This window comes from Phascolarctos cinereus, unplaced genomic scaffold (assembly GCF_003287225.1).
Source record: "Phascolarctos cinereus isolate Bilbo 61053 unplaced genomic scaffold, phaCin_HiC Scaffold_4;HRSCAF=312, whole genome shotgun sequence".
Lineage (NCBI taxonomy): Eukaryota > Metazoa > Chordata > Mammalia > Diprotodontia > Phascolarctidae > Phascolarctos > Phascolarctos cinereus.
The window spans coordinates 93702842-93726970 of record NW_027555847.1 but is presented as its reverse complement, the minus strand read 5'-3'; the positions used below and the strand labels follow the sequence as shown (position 1 = coordinate 93726970).

Here is a 24129-nt window from a genome sequence, read left to right as displayed (position 1 = left end):
AGACTGTAGGGTCACCAGAAGTCACTTAACCTTTCTCCGAAGCCTGTTTTCTCATCTGTAAAATGGGGATAATAGGAGCACCTGCCTCACAAGGTTATGGGGAGGGGGTTGGAATCAGAGAAAATAATCTGTGGCGCAAACCTTAAAGACCTATATCGGGGTAGCTATTTTGCCACAATTTAATTCAAAAACTTTAATCAATATTCGCTAACGACGCTGGTCCATACAGACCTTTTCCTCTGCTTTATCGTTCCCTGGTTTAGGTATTAGGTCCATACAAACCTCATAAATGGAGTTCGTTGGAAAGTCAGTTTTACAAGAAGCGGTCAGCAGCGCATGCGCTTCCGGGGAAGGCAAGCGCATACGCATGCGCATTCTTCTCACGCAGTTTGCGAAGAGGATGAAGGCGTGTATTCAGGCCTCGTCTCTGAGCGTTTCTTGAGGCCTCTGCAGCTTTTCTATCCTACACAATTAAGGCCTGCTCACTTCCAACGCCAAGGCTCGGGATGTTCCCTGAGCTTAATAACTTGCTGAACGTCAGCCCCGAGAAGCCAGAGCAGGTAAGGAAAACACAGAGCGGGAAGGGAGAAATCCCGGCATGCCTCGTGTTCGCTCCGAATTTCCGGCACTACATCTCCCAGGGGGCTTTGCGCCTAGTGCCGGAAGGGAAAGGGGCAGTTGGCATGGCACGCCGGGACTTGTAGTTCCTAGGGAAGTTACGCAATGCAAGATCTTTTATGAGTGTTTCTTGGAAGGAGGCATTTTTCTGTTTAAAGCAGGACTGTATTTGATAGATCCTTGTCATGCTGTTTGGTGTTTTCTAAGTTATCGAGGTGGGGTTTTTTGTGTTTTGCTTTTTAAACAAGTGGTCGAAGAGTTGGAAGACGTGGGTTCGAATATGGGCTCTTTGACCTTGGCCAAGCGGAGTTCCAAGGTTTTCCACCTGTAAAACAGCTATTGCTTAGCTGAGTGCACATTGTTTCCCCATGTAGAATGTAAGCTCCTTGAGGGCTGGTGCTGTTCTGTTTTTGTCTTTCTAACCCTGATCCCCCTTCCAACCTTCTTCCAGTACAGTGACTTACATAAAGTAGATAGGAACTTTAATGTTGGCTAAAAACGATTGAAATAATTCGTGCATTACCTGCTCCACGGTATTGTTGTGCTTTGTAAAACCTTGAAGCTGTGTATGAATGTGAATAATTATTCATCTCACACATAATATATGTAATATCATATATAAACATATAATGTTGCATATTACATAACGTATTACATGTTAGATATAAAATCTAGGCACTATATAAATGCTAGCTATTATTATTAACAGTAATTACTGTTACAGTTATAGGACATCTCTTAGAGGGTTGAAAAGGCACTAATAACTAAACCTTGTTTGAGTGAAAAGAATACTGGATTTTGAATAACATTAAAGTTTGAATCTTCACCCTAGAAATGACAGACTGGAAGGACGCTAGTATCATCCTGTCTTTGACACTTCTGGGCAAGTCACTTAAACTCTCCAGACTTAAGTTTCCTCATCTGTCAGATGGGGAAAATAATAGCACCAGCCTGACAAGGCTGATATGAGAGTCAAATGAGATGACATATGTAAAATGCTTCATAAACCTTAAAGTGATATATAAATGCTGGGGGTTAGTAGTAGCAGTAGCAGTAGCAGTAGTAGTAGTAGTAGTAGTAGTAGTAGTAGTAGTAGTAGTAGTAGTAGTAGTAATTCTAATCCTTCATAGACCTTCACCTGGACAATTTTTTTTTTTGCTTTTTGGTGAGGCAATCGGGGTTAAGTGACTTGCCCAGGATCACACAGCCAGGAAGTGTCATGTGTCTGAGGCCACATTTGAACTCAGGTCCTCCTGACTCCAAGGCCTGAGCTCTATCTACTGTACCACCTAGCTGCCCCCACCTAGACAATTTTAATAGGCTCCTGATCTCTGTCTCTTGTCTCTTCACCTTCAATTTTTTTCCTTCCCACACCTATCAGAAAGATTTTCCTGATGCATAAACAGGTCCGACCATGGAACTGTCCTGCTCAAAAGCCTTTAATTGTTCCATTGTTGTTCATTTGTTTCAGTTGTATCTTTGTGACCCCATTTGGTGTTTTCTTGACAGAGATACTGGAATGGTTTGCCATTTCCTTCTCCATTTCATTTTACAGATGAGGAAACTGAGGCAAAGAGTAACCCTCTTATGTGACTTGCCCAGGGTTACCCAGCTAATCAGTATTTAAGGCCAGATTTGAACTCATGTCTTCCAGACTTCAGGCCTAGCACTCTATCCACTGTGCCACTTAGCTGCCCTAGGTTCCATATTGCATACCCAATACAACAAAAACTTCTTACATTGCTTTCAAAGCCTGCTAAAACATGGTGCCACAACATGACTATTACAGATATGTTTTGCATGACTGCACATGCATCACCCATATTGAATTGTTTGCCTTCTCAGTGGGGGGTGGAGGTGGGGCGGGAGGAAGGGAGAGAATTTGGAACTCAAAGTTATAAAAATGAATGTTAAAAATTGTTTTTACATGTAACTGGGGAAAAATTAAATTCTAAATAAATGCTTAAAAAAAAAGCAAAACATGGTACCAACCGACTTTTTCAGATTTCTCATGATAACTCTGTTGGTCAAGAAATATGCATCATCTGTGTACTATTTACTGTATTAGGCATTTGGAGATACAAAGTTTAGCTGTGATATTGTCCCTGCCCTTATAGAACTGACAGTCTGGTAGAGGTGAATGATATACATGCATATAAATGTAATACAATATTATACATGACAGGTGCCCTAGAGGGGTATAAACACAATGCTAAAGCGATGCCTGCCTGAGCTCAGAGGGAAAGGTGGTCACCATGTCGGGGCATCAGAGAGAGCTTCCTGAACCCTGTTTTGAATAGACATTTAGCTCAAGAGAGACTTGTTTCACCCTATTTTGGCTTGTGGCAAAACGTCTCCCATAATCTCTCATCATTCTCACTGCACTGACAGGCCCTAACCCACCATGATGACTCACCAGTGCTGCTCCCCACGGGTCCCAGCGTGTCGCACACCTTCTCTTTTCTAGTGTCACGTAGAACATGGCGTTTGAGCTGTGTCTTAAAGGAAGAAAGGGATTCTGTGGACTTTGCTCGTTCCTCCACTTCCCGTGCCTCCGATGGAGTCAGACTGGCTTTCTCTTTGTTCTCTGGGTGGCTCTGTCTCCCATCGCTCCATCCTGGCACCGGATGTTCCCCGTGACTGGAATGAACCCTCTCCTCGCCTCTTTTTCTTTTTCTTTTTTTTTTTCTTAAATTAATTAATTTATTTTTAGTTTTCAACATTCACTTCCATAAGATTTTGAGTTCCAAATTTTCTTCCCATCTCTCCCCTCTCCCCACCCCAAGACAGTGTGCAATTTGATATAGGCTCTACATATACATTTATATTGAAACTATTTTCATATTAGTCATGTTGCAAAGAATTAGAACCAATAGGAGAAACGAGAAAGAAGAAACAAAAAGAAAAAAGAAAAGAGAGAGAGAGAGCAAATAACATGCTTAGATCTGTATTCAGACTCCATAGCTCTTTTTCTGGATGTGGACAGCGTTTTCCATCATAAGTCCTTTGGAGTTGTCTTGGATCCTTGCATTACTAAGAAGAGATGAGTCTATCAAAGTTAATCATCGCACATTGTGGCTGTTACTATGTACAGTGTTCTCCTGGTTCTGTTCACTTCAGTAAGCATCAGTTCATTCAAGCTTTTCCAGGTTTTTCTGAAGTCTGGAGGGCATTCTTAATAGAGGTAATAGTAAGGAATAGACAGGCATTTACAAACAATATTTCACAGTAGACATCTTTACCATATGACAATTGATGGAAAACTGTAAAACACACATCTGCCCACTCTGCTTACTATTTGTTGATTGTTTTAAATGTATATAATTTTATAGAACAAAATGATGAATCAAAGAATCTCTTTAAAGAATCTCTTCTGATAAGATGTCTCACATGTAAACATCAAAATAATGCAAGATTCCTAGAAAGATGCAAGATACAGAGACTCTTGTTTCCTTACCATCTGTTAGTTAATATTAGACAAGGCATGAAGCAAAGAGATGTGTGCTTACAGAGGTGTTCACCACTATTGTGTAGCAAATCTAGTATAGTTATTGCTGTTAAATCATTTTCAGTCCTGTCTGACTCTTTGTGACCCCATTTGGACTTTCTTGGCAAAAATACTAGAGTCATTTGATATTTCCTTCTCTGTTTCATTTTACAGATGAGGAAACCGAGGTAAACAGAGTTAAGTGACTTGCCCAGGGTCACACAGTTAATAACTTTCTGAGGCCGTATTTGAACTCAGATCTTCCTAATTGTAGCCCCAGTGCTCTATCCCCTGCACCACCTAGCTGCCCCACAATCTAATGCAGAGTTCAGGTTAAATATGGATTTCCTGTGGATAGTGAATTTCTATGGATGTTCCTACTTCTGGGAGACAATGAATTGCTTTCATCAAGTCCCAAAATATTGCAAAGCCTCCTAGCCAGATCTGTAGCCATTCAAAAGAATTGAGTCTAACCATCCAAATGGCAGACATGATGAGTATATAAAGTTCATCCGTCATACATGCATGTATGAATGTTTATGTATGAATGTATTATGTGTATATGTGTGTGTATATACACATACTGATATACATATATATGTGTGTATATACATACACACACACACACATATATATATACACACACACACACACATATACACACACACACATACTGATATACATACATGCAGATTCATGCAGGATGGGAATATGTAGATGGGTCGTGACCTGCCAGTGGACCAGAATACCCCAATCAGTGAGATCATAAGTTTGTTGAAATATAGAGGAAAACACTGACATAAAATTATGGGATTATGGCCATAAAACTATAAAGGATATTATAAGCCATATGGTCCAACCACCTCATTTCGCAGTGACGAAATAAAGGCCCAGAATGGATAAATGATCTGCCCAAAGTCATGCAGGTAGTAAATGAGAAAGGCAGGATTTGAATTCAGCTTTTCTGATCTCATAGTGAGCATTCTTTCCACTATATCGGGCTGCTCCTTTTTATATTGGAAAGTGAAATCATAATTCAACAAGTTCTCAAAAGGTTAGATGAGAACAAATATAATATTAAATAGGAATAAATATCAAATCTTGCATGGGAGTTTAAAAAAATCTATAGAATTACAGGATAGGAAAGGTGTGACTAAACTACAATTTATATGAAGAAAAGACTTGGGGGTTTTAGTTGCCTGTAATCCCAGTATGAGTCAGTGTGATATGGTGCTCAAAATTAAACTATCTGATCTTAAGTTCTGTCCATAAACTTACAGTAACTAGAACAGCCCTGAAGGTAGCTTTACTTTGGTCCGTTCTGGTCAGTCCCCATGTGGAGGGTTCATTTCTAGCTGTCAATTTTAGGAGGACAAATGGAACTCATCCAGAAGAGGGTGACCAGGATGGTGAGGGGATTCAAACAATGTCATATGAGGGACCGCTAGGGAAACTGAAGATGTTTAGCCTGAGGAACAATGTAAAGGCTATTTGATAACCATTTGAGAAATTGTGATATATAAAAGAAATTATATAATAAGATTTATACTTATTGGTCAATGACCTTTGTATAGCTTCAGAAGAAGAGTGTGTGTGTGTGTGTGTGTGTGTGTGTGTGTGTGTGTGAGAGTTCCAAATTTTCACCCCATCTCACCCCTCCCCCACCCCAAGATGGCATGCATTCTGGATACCCCTTCCCCTAGTCTGCCCTCCTTTCTATCTCTTCCCCCCTCCCCCTTCTTTTATCCCCTTCCCCTTCTATTTTCCTGTAGGGCAGGATAGATTTCTGTCCTCACCTCTTTTTCTGAGACTGATTTTGTTCTCCAAGACCCAGCTCAAATGCTACCTTCTATGTGAAACCTTTCCTGATCCCCGTAACTGCTAGTGCCTTCTTCCTTTCCTTGTATTTATTCTCTATATTTATTTCATATATACTTATGTAATAATAATAGCTAACATTTATATAGCACTTCCTATGTGCCAGACACTGCACTGAGCACTTTACAACTGTTACCTCATTTGATCCTCACAACGACCCTGGGAGTAGGTGCTGTTTTTGTCTCTTTGTCTTACACATGAGAAAACTGAGGCAGACAGAGGTTAAGTAACTTGCCCAGGGTCACACAGATAGTAAGTGTGTGAGGCAGGATTTAAACTCGGGTTTTTCTGACTCCAGACCTAGCACTGCATCCACTGAGCCACCTAGCTGCCCCATAAGTGTGTGTGTGTGTGTGTGTGTGTGTGTGTGTGTGTGTGTGTATCATATATATGTGTGTTATGTATATATGTATATCACCATATAGATATATGTGCCCAGTGCCTGGCACATAGTAGGCATTTAACAGATGCTTGATTTCTGAGATCTTTAAGTTAGCTTTCAAGGAAGACAGGAATTTAACAAGTGAAGAAGGAGGAGAGGGGAGGAGGAACTGTAGAATTAAGAAACACCATAAGCAGATGAACGGGGCAGTGAATAGTTCAGTTGAGGGGATTTGGGGGAAAGCTGATCATAATTGTCCATTTTGATTTCATGTATTACTGTTTCATTTTCTATCCCTTTTTATAATTTGGAGGATGATGTACATATTTTAAAATAACCATTAAGTATAGAAATTTAGAGGAGATTAAATTACTACTTGACCCTATAAACTTCACCGTCTGTTGCCTTTTCCCCCATAGACTTTTTAATCTTTTTGTGTTTTTAAGGGGACATTTACTCTGCTCTGCGATGCCAAGACAGATGGAAGCTTCCTTGTGCACCATTTTCTCTCCTTTTACCTCAAAGGTACAGTAGCATATAGCCTGGGAAGAGACTCACAGACACAGAGTCCTTTGTGGCTTAATTGTCCTTGTTTGGGAAATGAGGTACCCTTTGAGAAGTGTCCAGATAAACATGGAGTTGTAGTGGGGTTTTTGTTTGTTTAAGAAGCTAGAGGCCATTTCTCTAGGCAACCAGAAATTTGGTCATCAACTTAATTTTTTTCTATTGTAAATTCCTCAGTGGTAGGGAAGAGCACCTGAAGAGAGAACATGGGACTTAGAGTCAGAAATCCTGTGTTCGGGCCTAGCTCTGCCACTGATTGCCTGTATGGCCTTGTGACTGGCCATTTAACCTTTGTGCTGCCACTACTCATCGGTAAAATGAGGGTGGTGATGCCTTTCCCTTCCCTGACTCCTGGGTCCTTGGCCATCAGTGCCCCAGAGTCAGGCACTGAGCAAGGGGATAGTCCGCTGACAGAATTCACAGATGACAACAAGCTGGACATCCAGATAGATAAGACAGAAGCGAGGCAAGAGGAAGTCATCAGGTCAAGGATCTGACTCTGAAGGCCGAGAGAATCATTAAGAGAGTAGAGACTGATTTCATTTGTTGAATGAAAACAACAACAAAATGAAACTTCCCCTTCCACTTCCTTCACAGGAGACACTAAGAGGGCAAGATCTCCACAGTATCTATCCCTTCTTTGGACAGTAAGGTTTCTTATCCTACAAAGATGTGTTGATTTAAGGAGGTCTTAAAGACCAACTTGAGGTTAACTAATACTTTTCTTACAGAGAGAATAAACTTCACATGTATTCTCCTTTATCCTCCCATCCCTGTGAGGCCACGTTTGAGATTTGACCTTCCATAGGGATCCGGTGCAGGCATTATTATTATTCTGGCTTTACCCAGGAGGAAACGTCCCTCAGCAGGATGGGATGCTCTAGGTAGCCCAGCTGCCCTCATACCTGAAAGTGAGCCTCGTGCAGAAGGACAGGGTTCTGGACTGATCAGAGCTGCTTCTGCCTGGGCATGAAGCCCAGGTGTGAGCAGCCTTGAGTCCACAGGGGAAAGGGAGTCCTCACACCCATCAGAGAGCGAGGCCTTGGAGGGTGACAGAGCTGGACTTGGAGAAGACTGAGGTCCTGACGGCTGGGTGCTGGACAGGTCATTTCCTTTCTTGAGTCCTCAGTTACTTCATCTGTAACACACCGAACTAGGTGACCTTTCGGATCACTTCCACCTGTGAATCATAGATTTTTGAGCTGGGAGGGACCTTACAGGCCATCGAGGCCAACTCTTTCATTTTATAGAAATGGAGGAAATGGAGAATCCTGCCTCATAGTGAGACAATGTGTGTGAAACTTCTCCCTGAAAGAGAAGTATTGGGTAAATTGAGGCTAGTTGGCTAGGAGGCTTTAATCTCCCCAAACTCATACAACCTCCTGCAATTAGAACTTGTAGCAGTAATATTTGGATTCTTTTTTTTCCCTAAAGAAGTTAGAGATATTGTAGAGATCTCAGTCTTCTTAGCTCCCCTGTGAAAGAAGTGAGTGGGAAGTAACATTTTTTTCTATTCAGCAAGTGAAATTAGTATGGCAGGACAGAGGGATGAACTTGAGTTAATGGTGGATGGAGTCTTTGGTAGAGTTCAGAATAAAATCCAGATTTCCTTGTTAGCAATGACTTCTTAATGCTGGAATATGCCACCTCAAAGAGTACGCGCGAGTAGTGAATCCTTTTGGTAAGTGTGTCATTTTTATTGGTTTCCAGTGTTACAAACAAAATATGTAATGCTGTACGTGAGCCAGAATCTCATTAATGATGAACTTGTCTTATTTTCCAGCTAACTGTAAGGTTTGCTTTGTGGCCCTTCTCCAGTCCTTCAGTCACTATAATATTGTAGGTCAAAAGCTGGTGAGTATTTTCAGGTGTGAGTGTGTGTGTGTGTGTGTGTGTACACACCTGCATGAGGGGAGGGAGGAAGACAGGGACAGAAAGAGAGAGAGAGAAAGAGAGTAGGGGAGGGGAGAGGAAGAGGAGGAAAGGGGAGAGGAGGGAGATATTGCCCTTTGGGAATTTGTCATCCAGTTGAGGATGTAGACATAAAACAAACCCTAATAATAAAGGCAGCGTATTCAGATGGCTCAGTGGACATGTAATTGCATTGAGGTGGATGTTTCCTCTGGTGGTACAGTTTATAACCTCATCCCGTATAGTTTTTGTCCATGTTCTTCACATATCTTACTTAATTCATGGGAAAGAGTAGACATAAACATGGCGGCTTGTGCTAAAAACCACATGAGTGTGTAGACTGGAAGCATCATAGGGGTTGAGTGGTAAGAGAGAACACTAGGGGTTGAGGCAGTTGGAAGAGGTTTCACAGAGGAGGTGGGAGTCAGGGCAAGCTTTGAAAAGAAGTTTCAATTTGAGACAGTGTTGAGGAAAGGGCAGGATATTCTGTTTTGGGCAAATGGCCTGAGCACAGGTCCAGAAGTGGGAATGTGCATGATGGATTTGTTCATGTAAGGGACCAATGGGAGAGAAGGTTGGGGAGACCCCAAAATGTTAGCCTAGCCTGAATGCTAGGCTAGAGAATTCGGACTTTATTTGGTAGGCAATGGGGAGCCATTGAATGGTTACATATCAGTCCATTCTTTAGAGAAATTCTAAAGAGCTAGGCTTTTTGCATAATTTTATTTAATTGTGATACAGGCCCCCTAGTAATATGTAGAATTCATTTAAACCAGTATTGTTAATTTAAAAAATTATAAGGATGAGATTTGGGATTTGACCTTTCATAGTAACAGCACACAGTTCTGGAATGTCTCTGACTTGGCGCTCATGGACCCCGGGAACCAGTACAGGCATTATTATTGTTCTGACTTTACCCAGGAGGAAACATCCTTAGGAGTGCAGGACAGGATCCTCTAGGCAGTCCAGCTGCCATCACACCTGAAAGTGAGCCTGGTGCATAGGGTTCTGGACTGACCAGAGCTGCTTCTGCCTAGGAATAGAAAGGGTGGGAGGGGAGAGGTAGTGAATGAGGAGATGTGGAAAGACCTTTGTTATTGATGTTGCTTTTTTGAGCTGTGAATAGTGTGAGGAGCCTGGGGTTGCTTCACTGGTTGAGAAATAGAGTATTTGGCTTAGGGCATGGGAAAACTTGGTGATTTCATTCAACAAACTTTTGCTAAGTGCCAGGCATGGAGGTAGGTGTTGGGGATGCAAATTCAAGAGTGAGACAGTTTCTGCCCTCCAGGAGCTTATGTTCAACAAGGGAGATATAACATCTTACAGACAAGAAAATATAGTGCATGCACGCACACACACACACACACACACACGTGTAGAAAGGGCCTCTTGGAGGATATAGCACATGAGCTGAGCCTTGGAAGTGAGGTAGGAGTGAGAGGGAAGAGCACTCTAGGCCTAGGGAAAAGCCCTTGGAACAACCCCAAGAGGGAAGGTATCTTTTCCTACCTGTGAGACGTTGGGCTAGATACTTGCTCTCTCTGGGTTTCAGTGTTCACTTATGTAAAATGTTGGACTTTGATCTCTCAGTCCATGAACGTTGACTTAATTATCAGAGGGGGGCCAGATAGTGTGCTTAGGGACTATGGAATGGGAGTGTATGATGAAAAAATGAGGTTTCTGTGAGAAGTTGGGTATAAAATGCAAAGTAAAATTGCATCATAGACTGACAGGATCGTTTATTTATTGGCATGTTTAGTCATTCAGCCACAACTTCCTGTTGTACAACATTCTCCATTTCCAAATCACCTTCTATTCCTCCACTAATATTCTCAAATCAGCAAGAAAACAATATGTAAGATAGAGATATAGACCCCGCTGAGGTACAGGATAAGCTTACCCCCTCCTATTCTAGAGGCTCTTTTGAGACGGTATTCCCCAAGTGCTTTAGAATACTGATAAAAGTCACTCTGTGAGTAGCCATCAATTTCAGGACCGTTTGTATGGATGATCCCCAAGTATCCCCGCTATGGTGGTGATATGGCAATGGGAAATCATTTCATTGTCATCAGTGTTATAGGGTAAGAGATATGGAGAGTATTCTGGCTTTGAGGAGACTTCTTGAGGGGAAGGACCAGGACTTGTCTCATCCTGTACTTTTTTTTTTCACCCTATACTTTTTTATTATAATAGGGAGTCAATCTGATCGCAGCCCGAGATCGGGGACAGCTGGTATTCCTTGAAGGCCTGAAGTCCACTGTTGAAGTCCTCTTTGGGTCAGAGGAACAATCAAACACCCTCAAGTTTATCAGGTTAATGATCTTCAACTGAACCCTAACATGGAAATTCTTAGCATCTGGGTGTGGATTGTTGCTAAGTTCTTCTTTGCCTGGGGTGTGGACTTCCTGGCACTGGCTGCTGCTGTCACTGCTGTTCTACTGCCTTCTCCACTCAAGTGATAGTGACATCTTATTGTTCATTGAAACCTGATTTCACCTGGAGAAACCTGTCCTGATAAGAATTGTGATGGGGGTACCCCATTGTGATTTGACCTATGCTACAATCCCTTAGGCATGTTACTTCCTTTAGGGAAAGCTTCCACACTTTTCATTCAGTTTGACTGGATCATATAGCACCTAAATCAGTAGATCCATCAGCAAATTTTTATCAAGTGCTAAGTCTGAGTCAGGCACTGTGCTGCTGAAATGGATACAAAGAAAAAGAGAAAGAAAGATGAGGAAACTGAAAGAAGCCCAGAAATGAGCACAGACAAGCAGGTTAGCTTTGAAAACTACAGACTGAACTTGTTATCTATTCAAATAGTAGAACAAGCTGAAAATGATAGAGATCTACAGATAATGCTTGTTGACTCCGTGAATATGGAAATGCTTGTTTTATTGGTGTTGAGTTCAGAACACAAATAAAATTTTCAAAAATGAAAGATGTTTAGGTCTGTCCTTAAGGAGCTTACATTCTGATGGGAGAGGTAACATGTCATAAATAGGCACATAAAAATGAATATAAATGGAATGGAAGAGGAAAGGCTGTAGCAGGTGAAGCAGAGAAGAGTGAAACAAGGCTGGCAAGTTAGTTGAAGTCTGATTGTGGGAGACCTGTTCCCTTAAGGGAGTTATGGGGAACCATTGGAGGTCTTTGAGTGGGGCAGTGAAATAATCAAACTATTTTATCTAGAATTTATGACAGGGAAGACTGGAAGAGTCCTGGACTGGTTTGGGGAATGGTGAGTGGGTCAGTTTGGCTAGGATGTGACATTATGTGAACAGGAACAAGTCCTTCTACCAACTGTACCACATTACCTTTTGTATAGCTGGGCAAGGCACTTCCCCGCTGGCCACTTCCCTTTCTTTATCCTTGGGTACTTTCTTCTACTCCTCCCAAACTCCTTGTGGGGTTGCCTCAAGGTGTGTGAAGTCACTGGACGCTCTCAAACCTAGAATATACTGATTACAACTTTGTCCTTTGAGCCCAGACACCCAGTGGAGCCATTTTACATCCACTGACTGTTGGACCTACCTGGGCTAAATATCATAGTCAGTGAGAGAACTGGGCAGTTTGTTTCTTTTGTCTCTGGGTTAGTGGATTATGTTCTTTCCAAAGGATTTTCACAAAATTTTTGTGTGTCTTAATGAAGAGGACATCAGAAGACCTACTGTCACTTTGCTTTTTCTTTAGAAGCCAATATCTTTATTGAGTGAATGAATGAAAGTTTCCACCAGCTAATTCTCTGGCCTTTTTAATTTTGCATACTCCAGACTCCTAACAGTTTGGCCTTTGTAGATAGCATTCTCATTGTTCTAAATAAAGACCAAGGAGCAGAGGATAGGGGTTTGTTTCTTATGGTCACTGATGTTGTAGTGTAACCGAAGCCCCACAGGACTTTGGGTCAGGTGGCTTTGGATCAAGCCTTATCTCTGCAGTTTAGTAACCATGTCACTAGGAACAAGTCCTTTTACCTCTCTGGGCCCCAGTTTCCTCATTTTTAATTTTGGGAAAATACCCTAGGTAGAACAGGGTCATAGAAAGAGCAGTGACTTTGGAGTAGGACTTGGGTTTAAATCCTGACTACCCATGGCTGGGGGTGGGGGAGCCTTGGGCAAATCTCTTTCCCTTCTTAGGTCTTGGTTGCCTCATCTGTAAAACAGAGAGGTTGAATGAGATGGTCTCTGTGGTCTCTTCAGCTCTGAATCTGGTAACCACTGATTCTTGCCCATCGTCACTCAGTGAATTAGGATTAGAAGTTCCTGAGCTCTCATCTGCTTGTTCAAATCTATGTGTATTCCTGTAGAATGATACAGACCTTCATCTCTAGGCTGGCTTTTGGATGGTATTCTGGTTGCATTTAAATTGGGCTTGGGGATAATAACTTGCCATTTAAAGCCTATTCCAGTCCCCCCACCTCCCACCTCTGGAAGCTTCACCCAACCACTTCAACTCTCAGGGAACCAGACCTTTTAGAAACTCAGCATACTTGCCTTACACATAACGCTGCCTCAACACTTATCCGTACTCTGCCTCAGGGCTTCTCTTGGTTACCATCTGTTCTTAATTCTTGTGTTATTATTTAGTTTTTCTGATGTGTTCTGTACCACATCTAACCACAGACGTCTGAAGGAAGAAGCTCTAACCACCCCCCCCCAATTATGTCTAGCAAAGAGTAGGTGCTCAAGGACACTGGTTGAATGGATGAATAAACTGATTTACAGGGTGTTGTTTTTGGGGGGGGGGTTTTGGTTCCTTGTCTCCAGAGAGTCTGGCTCTGACCTGAAGTCCTTGTATGAGTTGGTGCAGAAAGCTCTGACTCCCTCAGCTGATGGTGATGCTGCTTCGTGGAAGTTTCCGGTGATTTTGGTGGATGACCTCAGTGTCCTGCTCAGTTTGGGTGTTCAAGCAGTTGCTGTTCTGGACTTCATCCAGTACTGTAGAGTCACTGTCTGCTGCCGTTTGAAGGTACCGTTCAGTCTTCATACTTTTATTTCCTGTGATCTTTAAGACCTGAAAGTAGGAGAGGAAGCTGGCCCCTCTCTAGGTCAGTGGCTCTTTATCCTTTCCAGCCTTTGGCCTGCTCTGATAGGACCAAAGATCCTTCAGGAACCATCTTTGCTCCTACACCTGCCCCTCCTCCAGATTTCCCAATTTCTGTTGAAATGTTTTATCACCCAATTCCCAGGTTCACAACCTCAGAGGCACCCTTTCCTCTTCCCTCCCACTCATCCCTCAGAGCCAGTCAGTTGTCAGATCTTATCCATTTTGCCTCTAGAAGACCTCATCTAGGTAACTTCTGTTTTCTTCACTCCTAGAGCTGAACTCAAATAGTTCAGGTCTGTATCATCTCTTACTCCAAGTCCTGCACTATCCCTTCAGGGAACTGACCTCCTGCTTCTAGATCTTCTTGCTCAGAGCTCGACTCCCCAGGCAGCTCCTGGAACAGTCCCTCTTCTGCTCTTTCATTGGCTTCCAGAATAATAGAAAAAATTCTTGAGCCTGGCACTGAAAGCCCTGTACAGTCTGGCATTGGCTTACCTTTCAAAACTGCTAGCTCTGTTCAAGAAATGTTTTATTGATGCTTTTAAATGTCTCTCTATTTCAGCCCTGCCCCCCTTCCCCCCCAATTAAGGCCACCCTTATGCAAAGAAAACCAGTTGAAGAGTGTCTGCAGTAGTCTGGTCTTGTCATCCCCTCCCTCTGCCATGATGGGGGAAGTATAATTCATTATTTGTTCTCTGGGACTTTCCTGCCTTATTTCACAATATTCCCCTTTACATATTTCATGTTCTAGCCAAACTGGCCTGTTTTTTCCCCCCAAATTTGACATCCCATCTCCTTTCTCAGTGCCTTTACACAGACTTATTCCCCACTTTTAAAAAAATTATTTAATTAATTTTTGTTGCATTTTGTTGTCTGCCTTCCTCCCTCCCAACCCCACATTAGAGAAGGCCAGCATTTGATCCAGGTATGTGTGTGTGTGTGTGTACACATATACAATACATACTTCCATATATCAGTTCTTTCTTTGGAGGTGGATAGCATTTTCCTTCAGAAGTTCTTTGTAGTTGATTTGAATGATCATATTACTCAGAACAGCTGAAGTCCTTCACAGCTGCTATTCAAACAGTATTGCTGTTATTGTATACAGTGTTCTTTTGGTTCTCTTTGCATTATTTCATGCAAGTCTTCCTGTGTCTTTCTAAAACCAACCTGTTTGTCATTTCTCACAACACAGTAGTATCCCACCACAATCATGTACCACAACTTATTCAGCCATTCCTCAGTTAATGGGTATCTCTCACTTTCTAGTTCTTTGCCACCACAAAGAAAACTGCTATAAATATTTCAGAACATATAGGTTCTTTTCCTTTTTCCCTATCACCTTGAGAAACAGACCTAATAGTGGTTTTGCTGGGACAAAGGATATACACAGTTTTATAACTCTTTGGACGTAATTGCAAATTGCTCTCCAGAATGATTGGATCAGTTCACGATTCCACCATTGTATTAGTGACCAATTCCAACAGTATTAGTATTCCAATTTTTCTATATTCCCCTTCAACATGTCATTTTCCCCTTTTATCATTTTAGCCAGTCTGATAGGTATGAGATGGTACCTCAGAGTTGTTTTAATTTGCATTTCTCTAATCAATAATGATTTAGAGGTTTTTTTCATATGACTGTATCTAGCTTTGATTTCTTCTTCCAAAAACTACCTGTTCATATCCTTTGACCATTTATCAATTAGGGAATGACTCATATTCTTATATATTTGACTGAGGTTTCTATATAAAATATAAGGCCTTTACTTGAGAAACTGGCTACAAAATTTTTTCCCCAGTTTCTGCTTTCCTTCTAATCTTTGCTACATTGGTTTTATTTGTACAAAACCTTTTTAATTTATTGTAATCAGAATTATTCATTTTACTTCCCACAGTGTTCTCTATCTCTTATGTGTTCATTATCGCCCACTTATGTATTGAAGTCACAGAGTATTGAAGATGTTGATTTAATTTGGAGGCTTTTACTGAGTTCTTGGAATTTTTTTATCTCCTTATCTTCTCTAGCAGATGTCAGTGCATAAGTAGCTCTGGTTATTTTCAGCACAGTCCTTTTGCAGATACCAGTTGTGAGTCTTACAATATAAGATTGCCAAGTATCCCATGAAATTTTTGATGTTGCCTTTGATCCATAAGGTCCACTCTGCCAACTCCTTGACTTGTCTCTTCAAGGAGAACCTGTGAAACCAACTTTTCGGTTTAGCTTGAGCTTCCTTTGGTGTTCTGGTTCCATTTTTGTAAGAATATCAAGATTAACTTGATTCCATTCCTCTTGGAATGGAATGTCTCCTCACTGGACATTGGACAGAGATCTTACATTTGAGGTAACAGTAGCAAAATTAATGGTTTTTAGTTGATCTAAAAATTGTGTAATTCTTAGTACTCTCTGATCCCCTTTATGCTTTTCTGTTACCATCAATTTAGAAGAGGAAGAAGGGCAGCACAGGACTGAGGGACATATTGTATTTTGTGGTTGTTGTTTCATGGGTTGTCAGTAAACTGAATTATAGACTTACTTATAAATCTCCACTGAAGGCCATTCTAGATCCCTCTTTATGCCACAGAGGTGACTGAGTCTTCAAAGGCTAAGCTAATGGCATGCAAATTCTCATAGAACCTACCACAGTGATGTGTCCAGTGATGCATTGTGAGCCTTATCTGAGGACTAGCCTAGCCCCATGTGAAGAGCCATGTCATCAGAAGGTTGGCTATCAAGTAGTGCATTTTTTCCTGCCATAGTCACTCATGAAAACTGTTGTCTACTCAAGTGTAGAGGCAGTTTTGATCTGCATCAGTAAGTGGGGAACCCACTTTAATGAAACCACAGGTGCTTGGTATAATAAAGTAATACTTTAAAAGACTGACCAACTGGCAGCTCACCCAGAGTTAGACATCCCCCGAGTGCCAGCTGAAGAGGCCAGTGGTGGAAAGAAGGGGGAAAGGTTAAGTACAGTCTCTTCTGCGCCACATGGAGTAAAATTTCTCTTCTCTGTGAGTGTAAGTTAACATTGAGAGCCACAGGGAGCTGCTTATTTTTGTACCTCACTAGGTTGGGTTTGGAAAGTGTAAGATAGCATTATACCAGGCAGTTCTCAGCATCACTTGATAGTCTGTGACACAGCAGAGAGTCCTTTGCCCCTGGAAGTTTTCTTTTCTTTTTTTCTTTTTAATTAATCTATTTTGTTTTATCAACAATCACTTCCATATGCTTTTGCATTTAAAATTTTTCTCCCCCTCCCTCCCCACCATCCTCCCCAAGATGGTGCACAGTCTGATATAGGCTATACATATATATTCCTATTAAACATATTTTCACATTAGTGGTGTTGTAGGTAAGAATTAGAACCAATAGGAGAAACCACCAGAAAGAGGAAACAAAACTCAACAGAAGAAAAAAAATAGCAAATAGTATTCTTCAATCTGCATTCACATTCCATAGTTCTTTCTTTGGATGTGGATAGCATTTTCCATCACGAGGCCTTTGGAGATGTCTTAGATCCTTGTATTGCTGAGAAGGGTTAAGTTTATCAATATTAGTCATCGCACAATGTGGCTGTTATCATGTACAGCGTTCTCCTGGTTCTGCTCACTTCCCTCAGCATCAGACCATACGAGTCTTTCCAGGTTTTTCTGAAATCTACATGTTCGTCATTTTTTTTCTTTATTTTTTAGTTTTATTTTATGAGGCAATTGGGGTTAAGTGACTTGCCCAGGGTCACACAGCTAGTATCACGTGTCTGGTCTGAGATCAGATTTGAACTCAGGTCCTCCTGACTTCAGGGCCAGTGCTTCATCCACTGCGCCACTTAGCTGCCCCCATCATTTCTTAACAGCACAATAGTATTCCATTACATTCATATACCACAACGTGTTCAGCCATTTCCCTATTGATGGGCATCCTCTCAATTTCCAATTCTTTGGTGCCACAGAAAGAGCAGCTATGAATATTTTTGTACATGTGGGTCTTTTTCCCATTTGTTTGATCTCTTTGGGATATAGCCCTAGAAGTGCTATTGCTGGATCAAAAGGTATGCACATTTTTATAGCCCTTTGGGCATAGTTCCAAATTGTTCTCCAAAATGGTTGGATCATTTCACAACTCCACCAACAATGTATTAGCGTTCCAATTTTCCCACATCCTCTCCAACATTTATCATTTTCCTGTTTTGTCATGTTGGCCAATCTGATAGGTGTGATATGGTACCTCAGAGTTGTTTTTATTTGCATTTCTCTAATCAATAGTGATTTAGAGCATTTTTTCATATGACTATAGATGGCTTTAATTTCTTCATCTGAGAACTGTCTGTTCATATCCTTTGACCATTTATCAATGTGGGAATGACTTGTATTCTTATAAATTTGACTTAATTCTGTATATATTTTAGAAATGAGGCCCTTATCAGAGAGACTGGTTGTAAAAATTCTTTCCCAGTTTTCTACTTTCCTTCTAATCTTGGTTGCATTGGCTTTGTTTGTGCAAAAACTTTTCAATTTAATGTAATCAAAGCCATCCATTTTGCTTTTTATAATATTCTCTATCTCCTGTTTGGTCATGAATTCTTCTGTTCTCCATAAATCTGACAGGTAAACTATTCCTTGCTCTCCCAGTCTGCTTACAGTATTAGCCTTTATATCTAAATCATGAACCCATTTTTACTTTATTTTGGTATATGGTGTGAGATTTTGTTCTATGTCTAGTTTGTGCCATATTCTTTTCCAGTTTTCCTAGCGGTTTTTGTCAAAGAGTGGGTTCTTATCACAGAAGCTGGGGTCTTTGAGTTTATCAAATAATAGATTATTATAGTCGTTGACTACTGTGTCTTGCATACTTAACCTATTCCACTGATCCACCACTCTGTTTCTTAGCCAGTACCAAGCAGTTTTAATGACTGCTGCTTTATAATACAATTTAAGATCTGGAATGGCTAGGCCACCTTCCCCTGCATTTCTTTTCATTAGTTCCCTTGATATTCTGGACCTTTTGTTCTTCCAAATGAATCTTGTTATTAATTTTTCTAACTCTATAAAATAGGCAATTCTTGGGGGAAGTTTTATGTCTCTAAATGCTTACATAAATAAAATAGAAAAAGAGGAGATCAATGAATTGGGCATACAACTAAACGAACAAGAAAAAGAACAAATTAAAAACCCTCAATTAAATACCAAATTAGAAATATTGAAAACCAAAGGAAAAATTAATAAAATTGAAATTAGAAAACTATTGAACTAATAAATAAAACTAAGAGCTTTGAACTAATAAATGAAACTAAGAGCTGGTTTTATGAAAAAACCAATGAAATAGATAAACCTTTGGTTAATTTAATTTAAAAAAAAGAGAAGAAAACCAAATTACTAGTATCAAGAATGAAAAGGGTGAATCTGCCACCAAGGAAGAGTGGATGCCTGCGTCCACTACCATGGTTAATCTCCGGTGAGGCGAAAAAGAAAGAAAGAGAGGAAGAAAGAGAGAGAGAGAAAGAAATCATGCAGACCAGGGGGTAGCAAGTTATGAACAAGCTCTATTTATTGATCTGAGAGTTAAGACTTTTATACCCCACTCATGAGAACAGCACCCAGAGTGGAAAAGGCAGAAGTATCAACAATAATTTTTCTCATGGGAACGGTAACTGGGGGGAGTTCCCCTGGAGTCGTCTCCTCACTTCCCAGTTATCTTTCAATGTCCTTCTGTTCTCAAGGGAAAAAGCAGTGCAGGGGAGGGGTCGGAGAGCCTACTTTCTGACTTAGGTGGCTCTTAGATTTTAGAACAGGCTGGATGTAAATCCCGGCCTGGCCTATATCCTCAAACCCATCAGTGCAAGCCCTCAACAGAAGAGGAAATTAAAACAACAATTAGGAACTATTTTGCCCAACTGTATGCCAATAAATTTGACAATCTTAGTGAAATGGATACATATTTACAAAAATATAAATTGCCCGGATTAACCGAAGAGGAAGTAAAATACTTAAATAACCCCATCTCAGAAAAAAGAAATTGAACAAGCCATTGATGAACTCCCTAGGAAAAAATCTCCAGGGCCAGATGGATTTACATATGAATTCTATCAAACATTTAAAGAAGAATTAATTCCAATACTATATAGACTATTTGGGAAAATAGGTGAAGGAGTCTTACCAAATTCTTTTTATGATACAAATATAGTGCTGATACCTAAACCAGGAAGAGTCAAAACAGAAAAAAAATTATAGACCAATTTTTCTAATGAATATAGATGCAAAAATCTTAAATAAAATGTTAGCAAATAGATTACAGCCACTTATCACAAGAATGACCAGGTAGGATTTATATCAGGAATGCAGGGCTGGTTCAATATTAGGAAAACTATCAGCATAATTGAGCATATCAACACCAAAACTAACAGAAAGCACATGATCATCTCAATAGATGCAGAAAAAGCTTTTGACAAAATACAACACTCATTCCTATTAAAAACACTAGAGAGCATAGGAATAAATGGAGTCTTCCTTAAAATAATAAATAGCATCTACCTAAAACCTTCAGCAAGCATCATATGTAATGGGGACAAGCTAGAAGCATTTCCAGTAAGATCAGGGTGAAACAAGGATGTCCGTTATCACCACTGTTGTTCAATATCATACTGGAAATGTTAGCTTTAGCAATAAGAGAAGAAAAAGAAATTGAAGGTATTAGAATGGGCAAAGGAGAAACAAAGCTATCACCCTTTGCAGATGACATAATGATATACTTAGAGAATCCTAGAGAATCAAGTAAAAAACTACTTGAAATAATAAACAACTTTAGCAAAGTTGCAGGCTATCAAATAAACCCACATAAATCATCGGCATTTCTATATATTACCAACAAAGCCCAACAGCAAGAGATAGAAAGAGAAATTCCATTTAAACTTACTGTAGACATAAAATATTTAGGAGTCTGTCTCCTGAAACAAACCCAGGAACTATATGAACACAATTACAAGACATTTTTCACACAAATAAAGTAAGGTCTAAATAATTGGAAAAACATCAGTTGCTCATGGGTAGGCCAAGCTTATATAATAAAAATGACAGTTCTAACTAAGCTAATTTACTTATTCAGTGCCATACCAATCAAACTACCAAAAATTATTGTATAGAGCCCTTGGAAGTTTTCAAGCAGAGATGGTGACCATCCATAAGGATATTGTAAGAAGGGTGCCTCTATTGGGGCTGAGTTTAGAATAGATGCTGCCAAAGAGTACTTCCAATGGTAAGAATCTAGAATTCCATAAAACTCAAATCAAGGTCAGGAAAAAGCAAAAGAAACTTTAAGGTCTGTTTCTTATTTGTTGCTCTTTTTTGAGGAGAACTTGAGAAATGATAGATTTAAATCAATAAAAATGTATTGAGTCTCTTCGTACAGTGTACAAAACCTTTTGGGATACAAAGCCATATAAGTTGGTAACCCTTCCTTTCTAGGAGCTTTCAGTAAAGTTGCAAAGACAAGACAAATGTGAAATATGATAACTAATAATATAATATTTCAGTAACTCAAGCTAAGAATAGAAGAGGTATCACAAAGTAATAGATGATTAGTTGATAAAAACAGTAAGCGCTCTGGGAGTTGAAGAGAAGGCTCACTACAGGCTGTGGTAATTAGAGAAGGCTCTACATTCGAGGTGTAATTTGAGCTGGGTTTTCAAGGAAGGATAGAATTTTAAGAGGAAACAACAAAAGGAAGAGCAGTCTGGAGGGAGGTAATCACATGGGCAAAGCCCTAGGAGCCGGAAAGTACAAAGTATATTCAGTGGACAGTAAGTAAAGCAGGTTCCCTAAATAGAGGTTTTGTGGAGGAGGCCGGTGATGGAAAAGAAGATTGAAAAAAGATCAAGACCAGGCTTTGGGAGATCCTGAGGTCAGGCTAAGATGTTGGGGTTCATAGAGATTGGATGAGGTAAATGAAATAGTCAGAAAGGTATTTTAAGAAGATTAATCTGATGGTTGGAAGCAGGATGAATTAGGGAGGGGAGGGACCAGAGGCAGAGAAACTGAGTTGGAGTCTATAACAGAAGCAGTCGTGACTTCAGCTAATAAGGATCGGAATTACAGTAATAGTAGTGAGAGTGGAAAACAAGGGGCGAATGAAAAAGATATTTTGAAGGACTTGGCAATAAAGTAGATAAACCAGCAACAGTCTCCTAATTGGTCTTCTTGCCTCAGCTCTTTCACCACTCCAATCGATCCTACACATAGCTGCCAAAGTAATTTCCCTTATGCACAGATCTGACCATGTGACTGCCCTACTCTACCAGCTCCAGAGGCTTCCTGTTACATTAAGGGTAAAAGATTAACCCCTCTGTTTAGCGTTTAAAGCCCTTTACAACCTGCCACAGCCTCTGTTTCCAGCAGTCGAGCCAAACCAGCCTTTTCTCTTATAACTAAGAACTGTTTTTCTTTGGATGGTTTAATAGTGCTTGGATCTCTTTGATCTAGGGAAACGTGGTGGCTTTGGTGCATGACAGTGATAGGACAGAGGATGAGGAGAAGGCAGTGCTGATGAATGCTCTCGCTCACCAAAGCAGCTTGATCCTCCGGGCTGAGGGGTTGGCAACTGGATTCTGCAAAGATGTTCATGGGCAGGTAATGTGGGCATTGCCTGGGTAATGGTGGGTAGTTAATGGCTTCTAATGAAGATCTGTTTTCCAGGGTGTTTGTGTGTTGGTATTAGGCCCGTTCCTTCAGGTAGGAGGACCACAGACTACAGCTGAATAAAATACTGGTACATATACCAAATATGGCTCTCCAGAGGTCAAATCACCATGCTAAGACACTGAATTGATAATATGAGGGTTGAGTTTCAAAGTAGTCCCTTTGAGAGGCTATACTTGTTATAATTCAGAATGTGTTTAATTTCAGTTATTTTTCTGAATTTCAGAAATTCAGTTACTAGAATTTTCTTCAGACCATTCTTTTGAAGAACCTCAGTGGTGGGTGATCTCCATCCTTTGAGGATATAGCTTTCATTTTTAGAAATGGTCAAAAGTCATTTGTAGTCAAATCTGGTGAATAAAGTGGATGATCAAGCTGGTAATGGTGTGACTGTATAGTAATGAGACTGATGTTATTATGTGGCTCCTTGGAGCACAGATAGAGAGAAGGGACCGCAGAGACCATCTAGTCCAGGGGAAGAAAATGCAGGGCCACCCTGGCACTACATGGGGAACTGGGCTTCCAAGCCAGCACTCTTTTCTACTGCAGCACACTCCTTCCCTTATAGTGGCATTGCTGAGATAAATGTGCTGAAGAAAACATACCTGGCAGTATATAAAATCTGAGCATGCTTGTTTAGAGAAGTTAGTTGCCTTTGGTTGAAGCTGTATGGGAAAAGTTATTTGAGGAATGAAGGAACAAGGACAGAGAAGTAAGCTGTTCAATGAGGCACCTCCATTCGTTCTCCTCTTTCCTTCTGCAGTTGAAAATCCTGTGGCGGGGATTGCAGCAGCCAAAGGTTGAGCAGACTCATAGTCTCACTTATCAATACAAGATACAGGACAAGACTGTGACCTTCTTTGCTAAAGGACTATCTCCTGCTGTGCTGTGACTTGATCTTTGGACCGTGAAAAGTGACATGCTGACTATTTTCAGACTTGAAAGAAAAGGCCACGCCATAAATGGACCTTTCCCAGCTTTGCTCAAGCTAAACAGACCAGTGTAGCTACTTCAGATTTGGCTGCTGTGGTTGAAGCCCAGGGCAGGACTACTGTATATGTTTCCTGTTTCTCTGATTCACCCCTGTTCTTGGTAAGTGGACCAAGAGAGAATGTACAAAACCCTCAAGAAATGGGCATCCTGTCTACTCACTATGGGAAACTGAGCCTAGATTCTATTCTCGGGCTTTGGATGTAAACATACTGCACAGTGGGCTGATCTTGGTGGTATATATGTATAATTTATTTAATAAACCTTAAACAGATTTTGCTGATGCCTTTTGTCTTTCTGTCACAGTCATTTCAAGATCCTTCCCCTACCTGGACTAACCTCTCCTTTGTGACAAAATTACTGAGTAATTGCATCTGACAGTATGTATGATATTCTATCCTAGGAGTCTCCTACCTCTCGCTATGAAGGAGAAGTTGTTTCATTATTTATAATTTCTGCGGGACCTTCTTTGGTTTTTTCATCACTCAGAGCTCAGTTTCCTTTGAGTGATCTTTTCCATTATATTGTTGTATTCATGCACATCGGTCTTTTGATTCTGGCTCAGT

General features: G+C 40.6%; 1 protein-coding gene and 1 long non-coding RNA gene across 3 annotated transcripts in view; one reads left to right on the top strand and one right to left on the bottom strand.

Annotated features, from left to right (window-relative positions):
• LOC110216935 (uncharacterized) overlaps window positions 1–370 on the bottom strand; it is a 69702-nt gene extending 69332 nt beyond the window's left edge. The window contains exon 1 of the long non-coding RNA XR_013485882.1: window positions 283–370. This is a non-coding gene — a long non-coding RNA (uncharacterized LOC110216935). The remainder of the gene's footprint in view (window positions 1–282) is intronic.
• A 6-nt stretch (window positions 371–376) lies between these two features.
• On the top strand, window positions 377–23846 carry ELP6 (elongator acetyltransferase complex subunit 6). Of its 2 annotated transcripts, XM_020999008.2 has the most exons (7): window positions 377–560; window positions 6812–6890; window positions 8713–8783; window positions 11034–11152; window positions 13607–13808; window positions 22358–22504; window positions 23337–23846. In XM_020999008.2, the coding sequence occupies exons 1-7, from the start codon at window positions 507–509 to the stop codon at window positions 23463–23465; spliced, it is 801 nt and encodes a 266-aa protein (XP_020854667.1). In that variant the 5' UTR covers window positions 377–506; the 3' UTR covers window positions 23466–23846. The 2 variants fall into 2 exon arrangements, with proteins under 2 accessions (XP_020854667.1, XP_078008582.1); XM_078152456.1 differs by lacking the exons at window positions 13607–13808; window positions 23337–23846 and having other exon boundaries at window positions 476–560; window positions 22358–22503.
• The last annotated feature ends 283 nt before the right edge of the window (window positions 23847–24129 follow it).

Coding starts and splice junctions, on each gene's coding strand:
- ELP6 (XM_020999008.2), top strand. CDS start 507: ATGTTCCCTGAGCTTAATAACTTGCTGAACGTCAGCCCCGAGAAGCCA. Junction 561..6,811: donor GCCCCGAGAAGCCAGAGCAG/GTAAGGAAAACA, acceptor TGTGTTTTTAAG/GGGACATTTACTCTGCTCTG. Junction 22,505..23,336: donor GCAAAGATGTTCATGGGCAG/GTAATGTGGGCA, acceptor TTCCTTCTGCAG/TTGAAAATCCTGTGGCGGGG.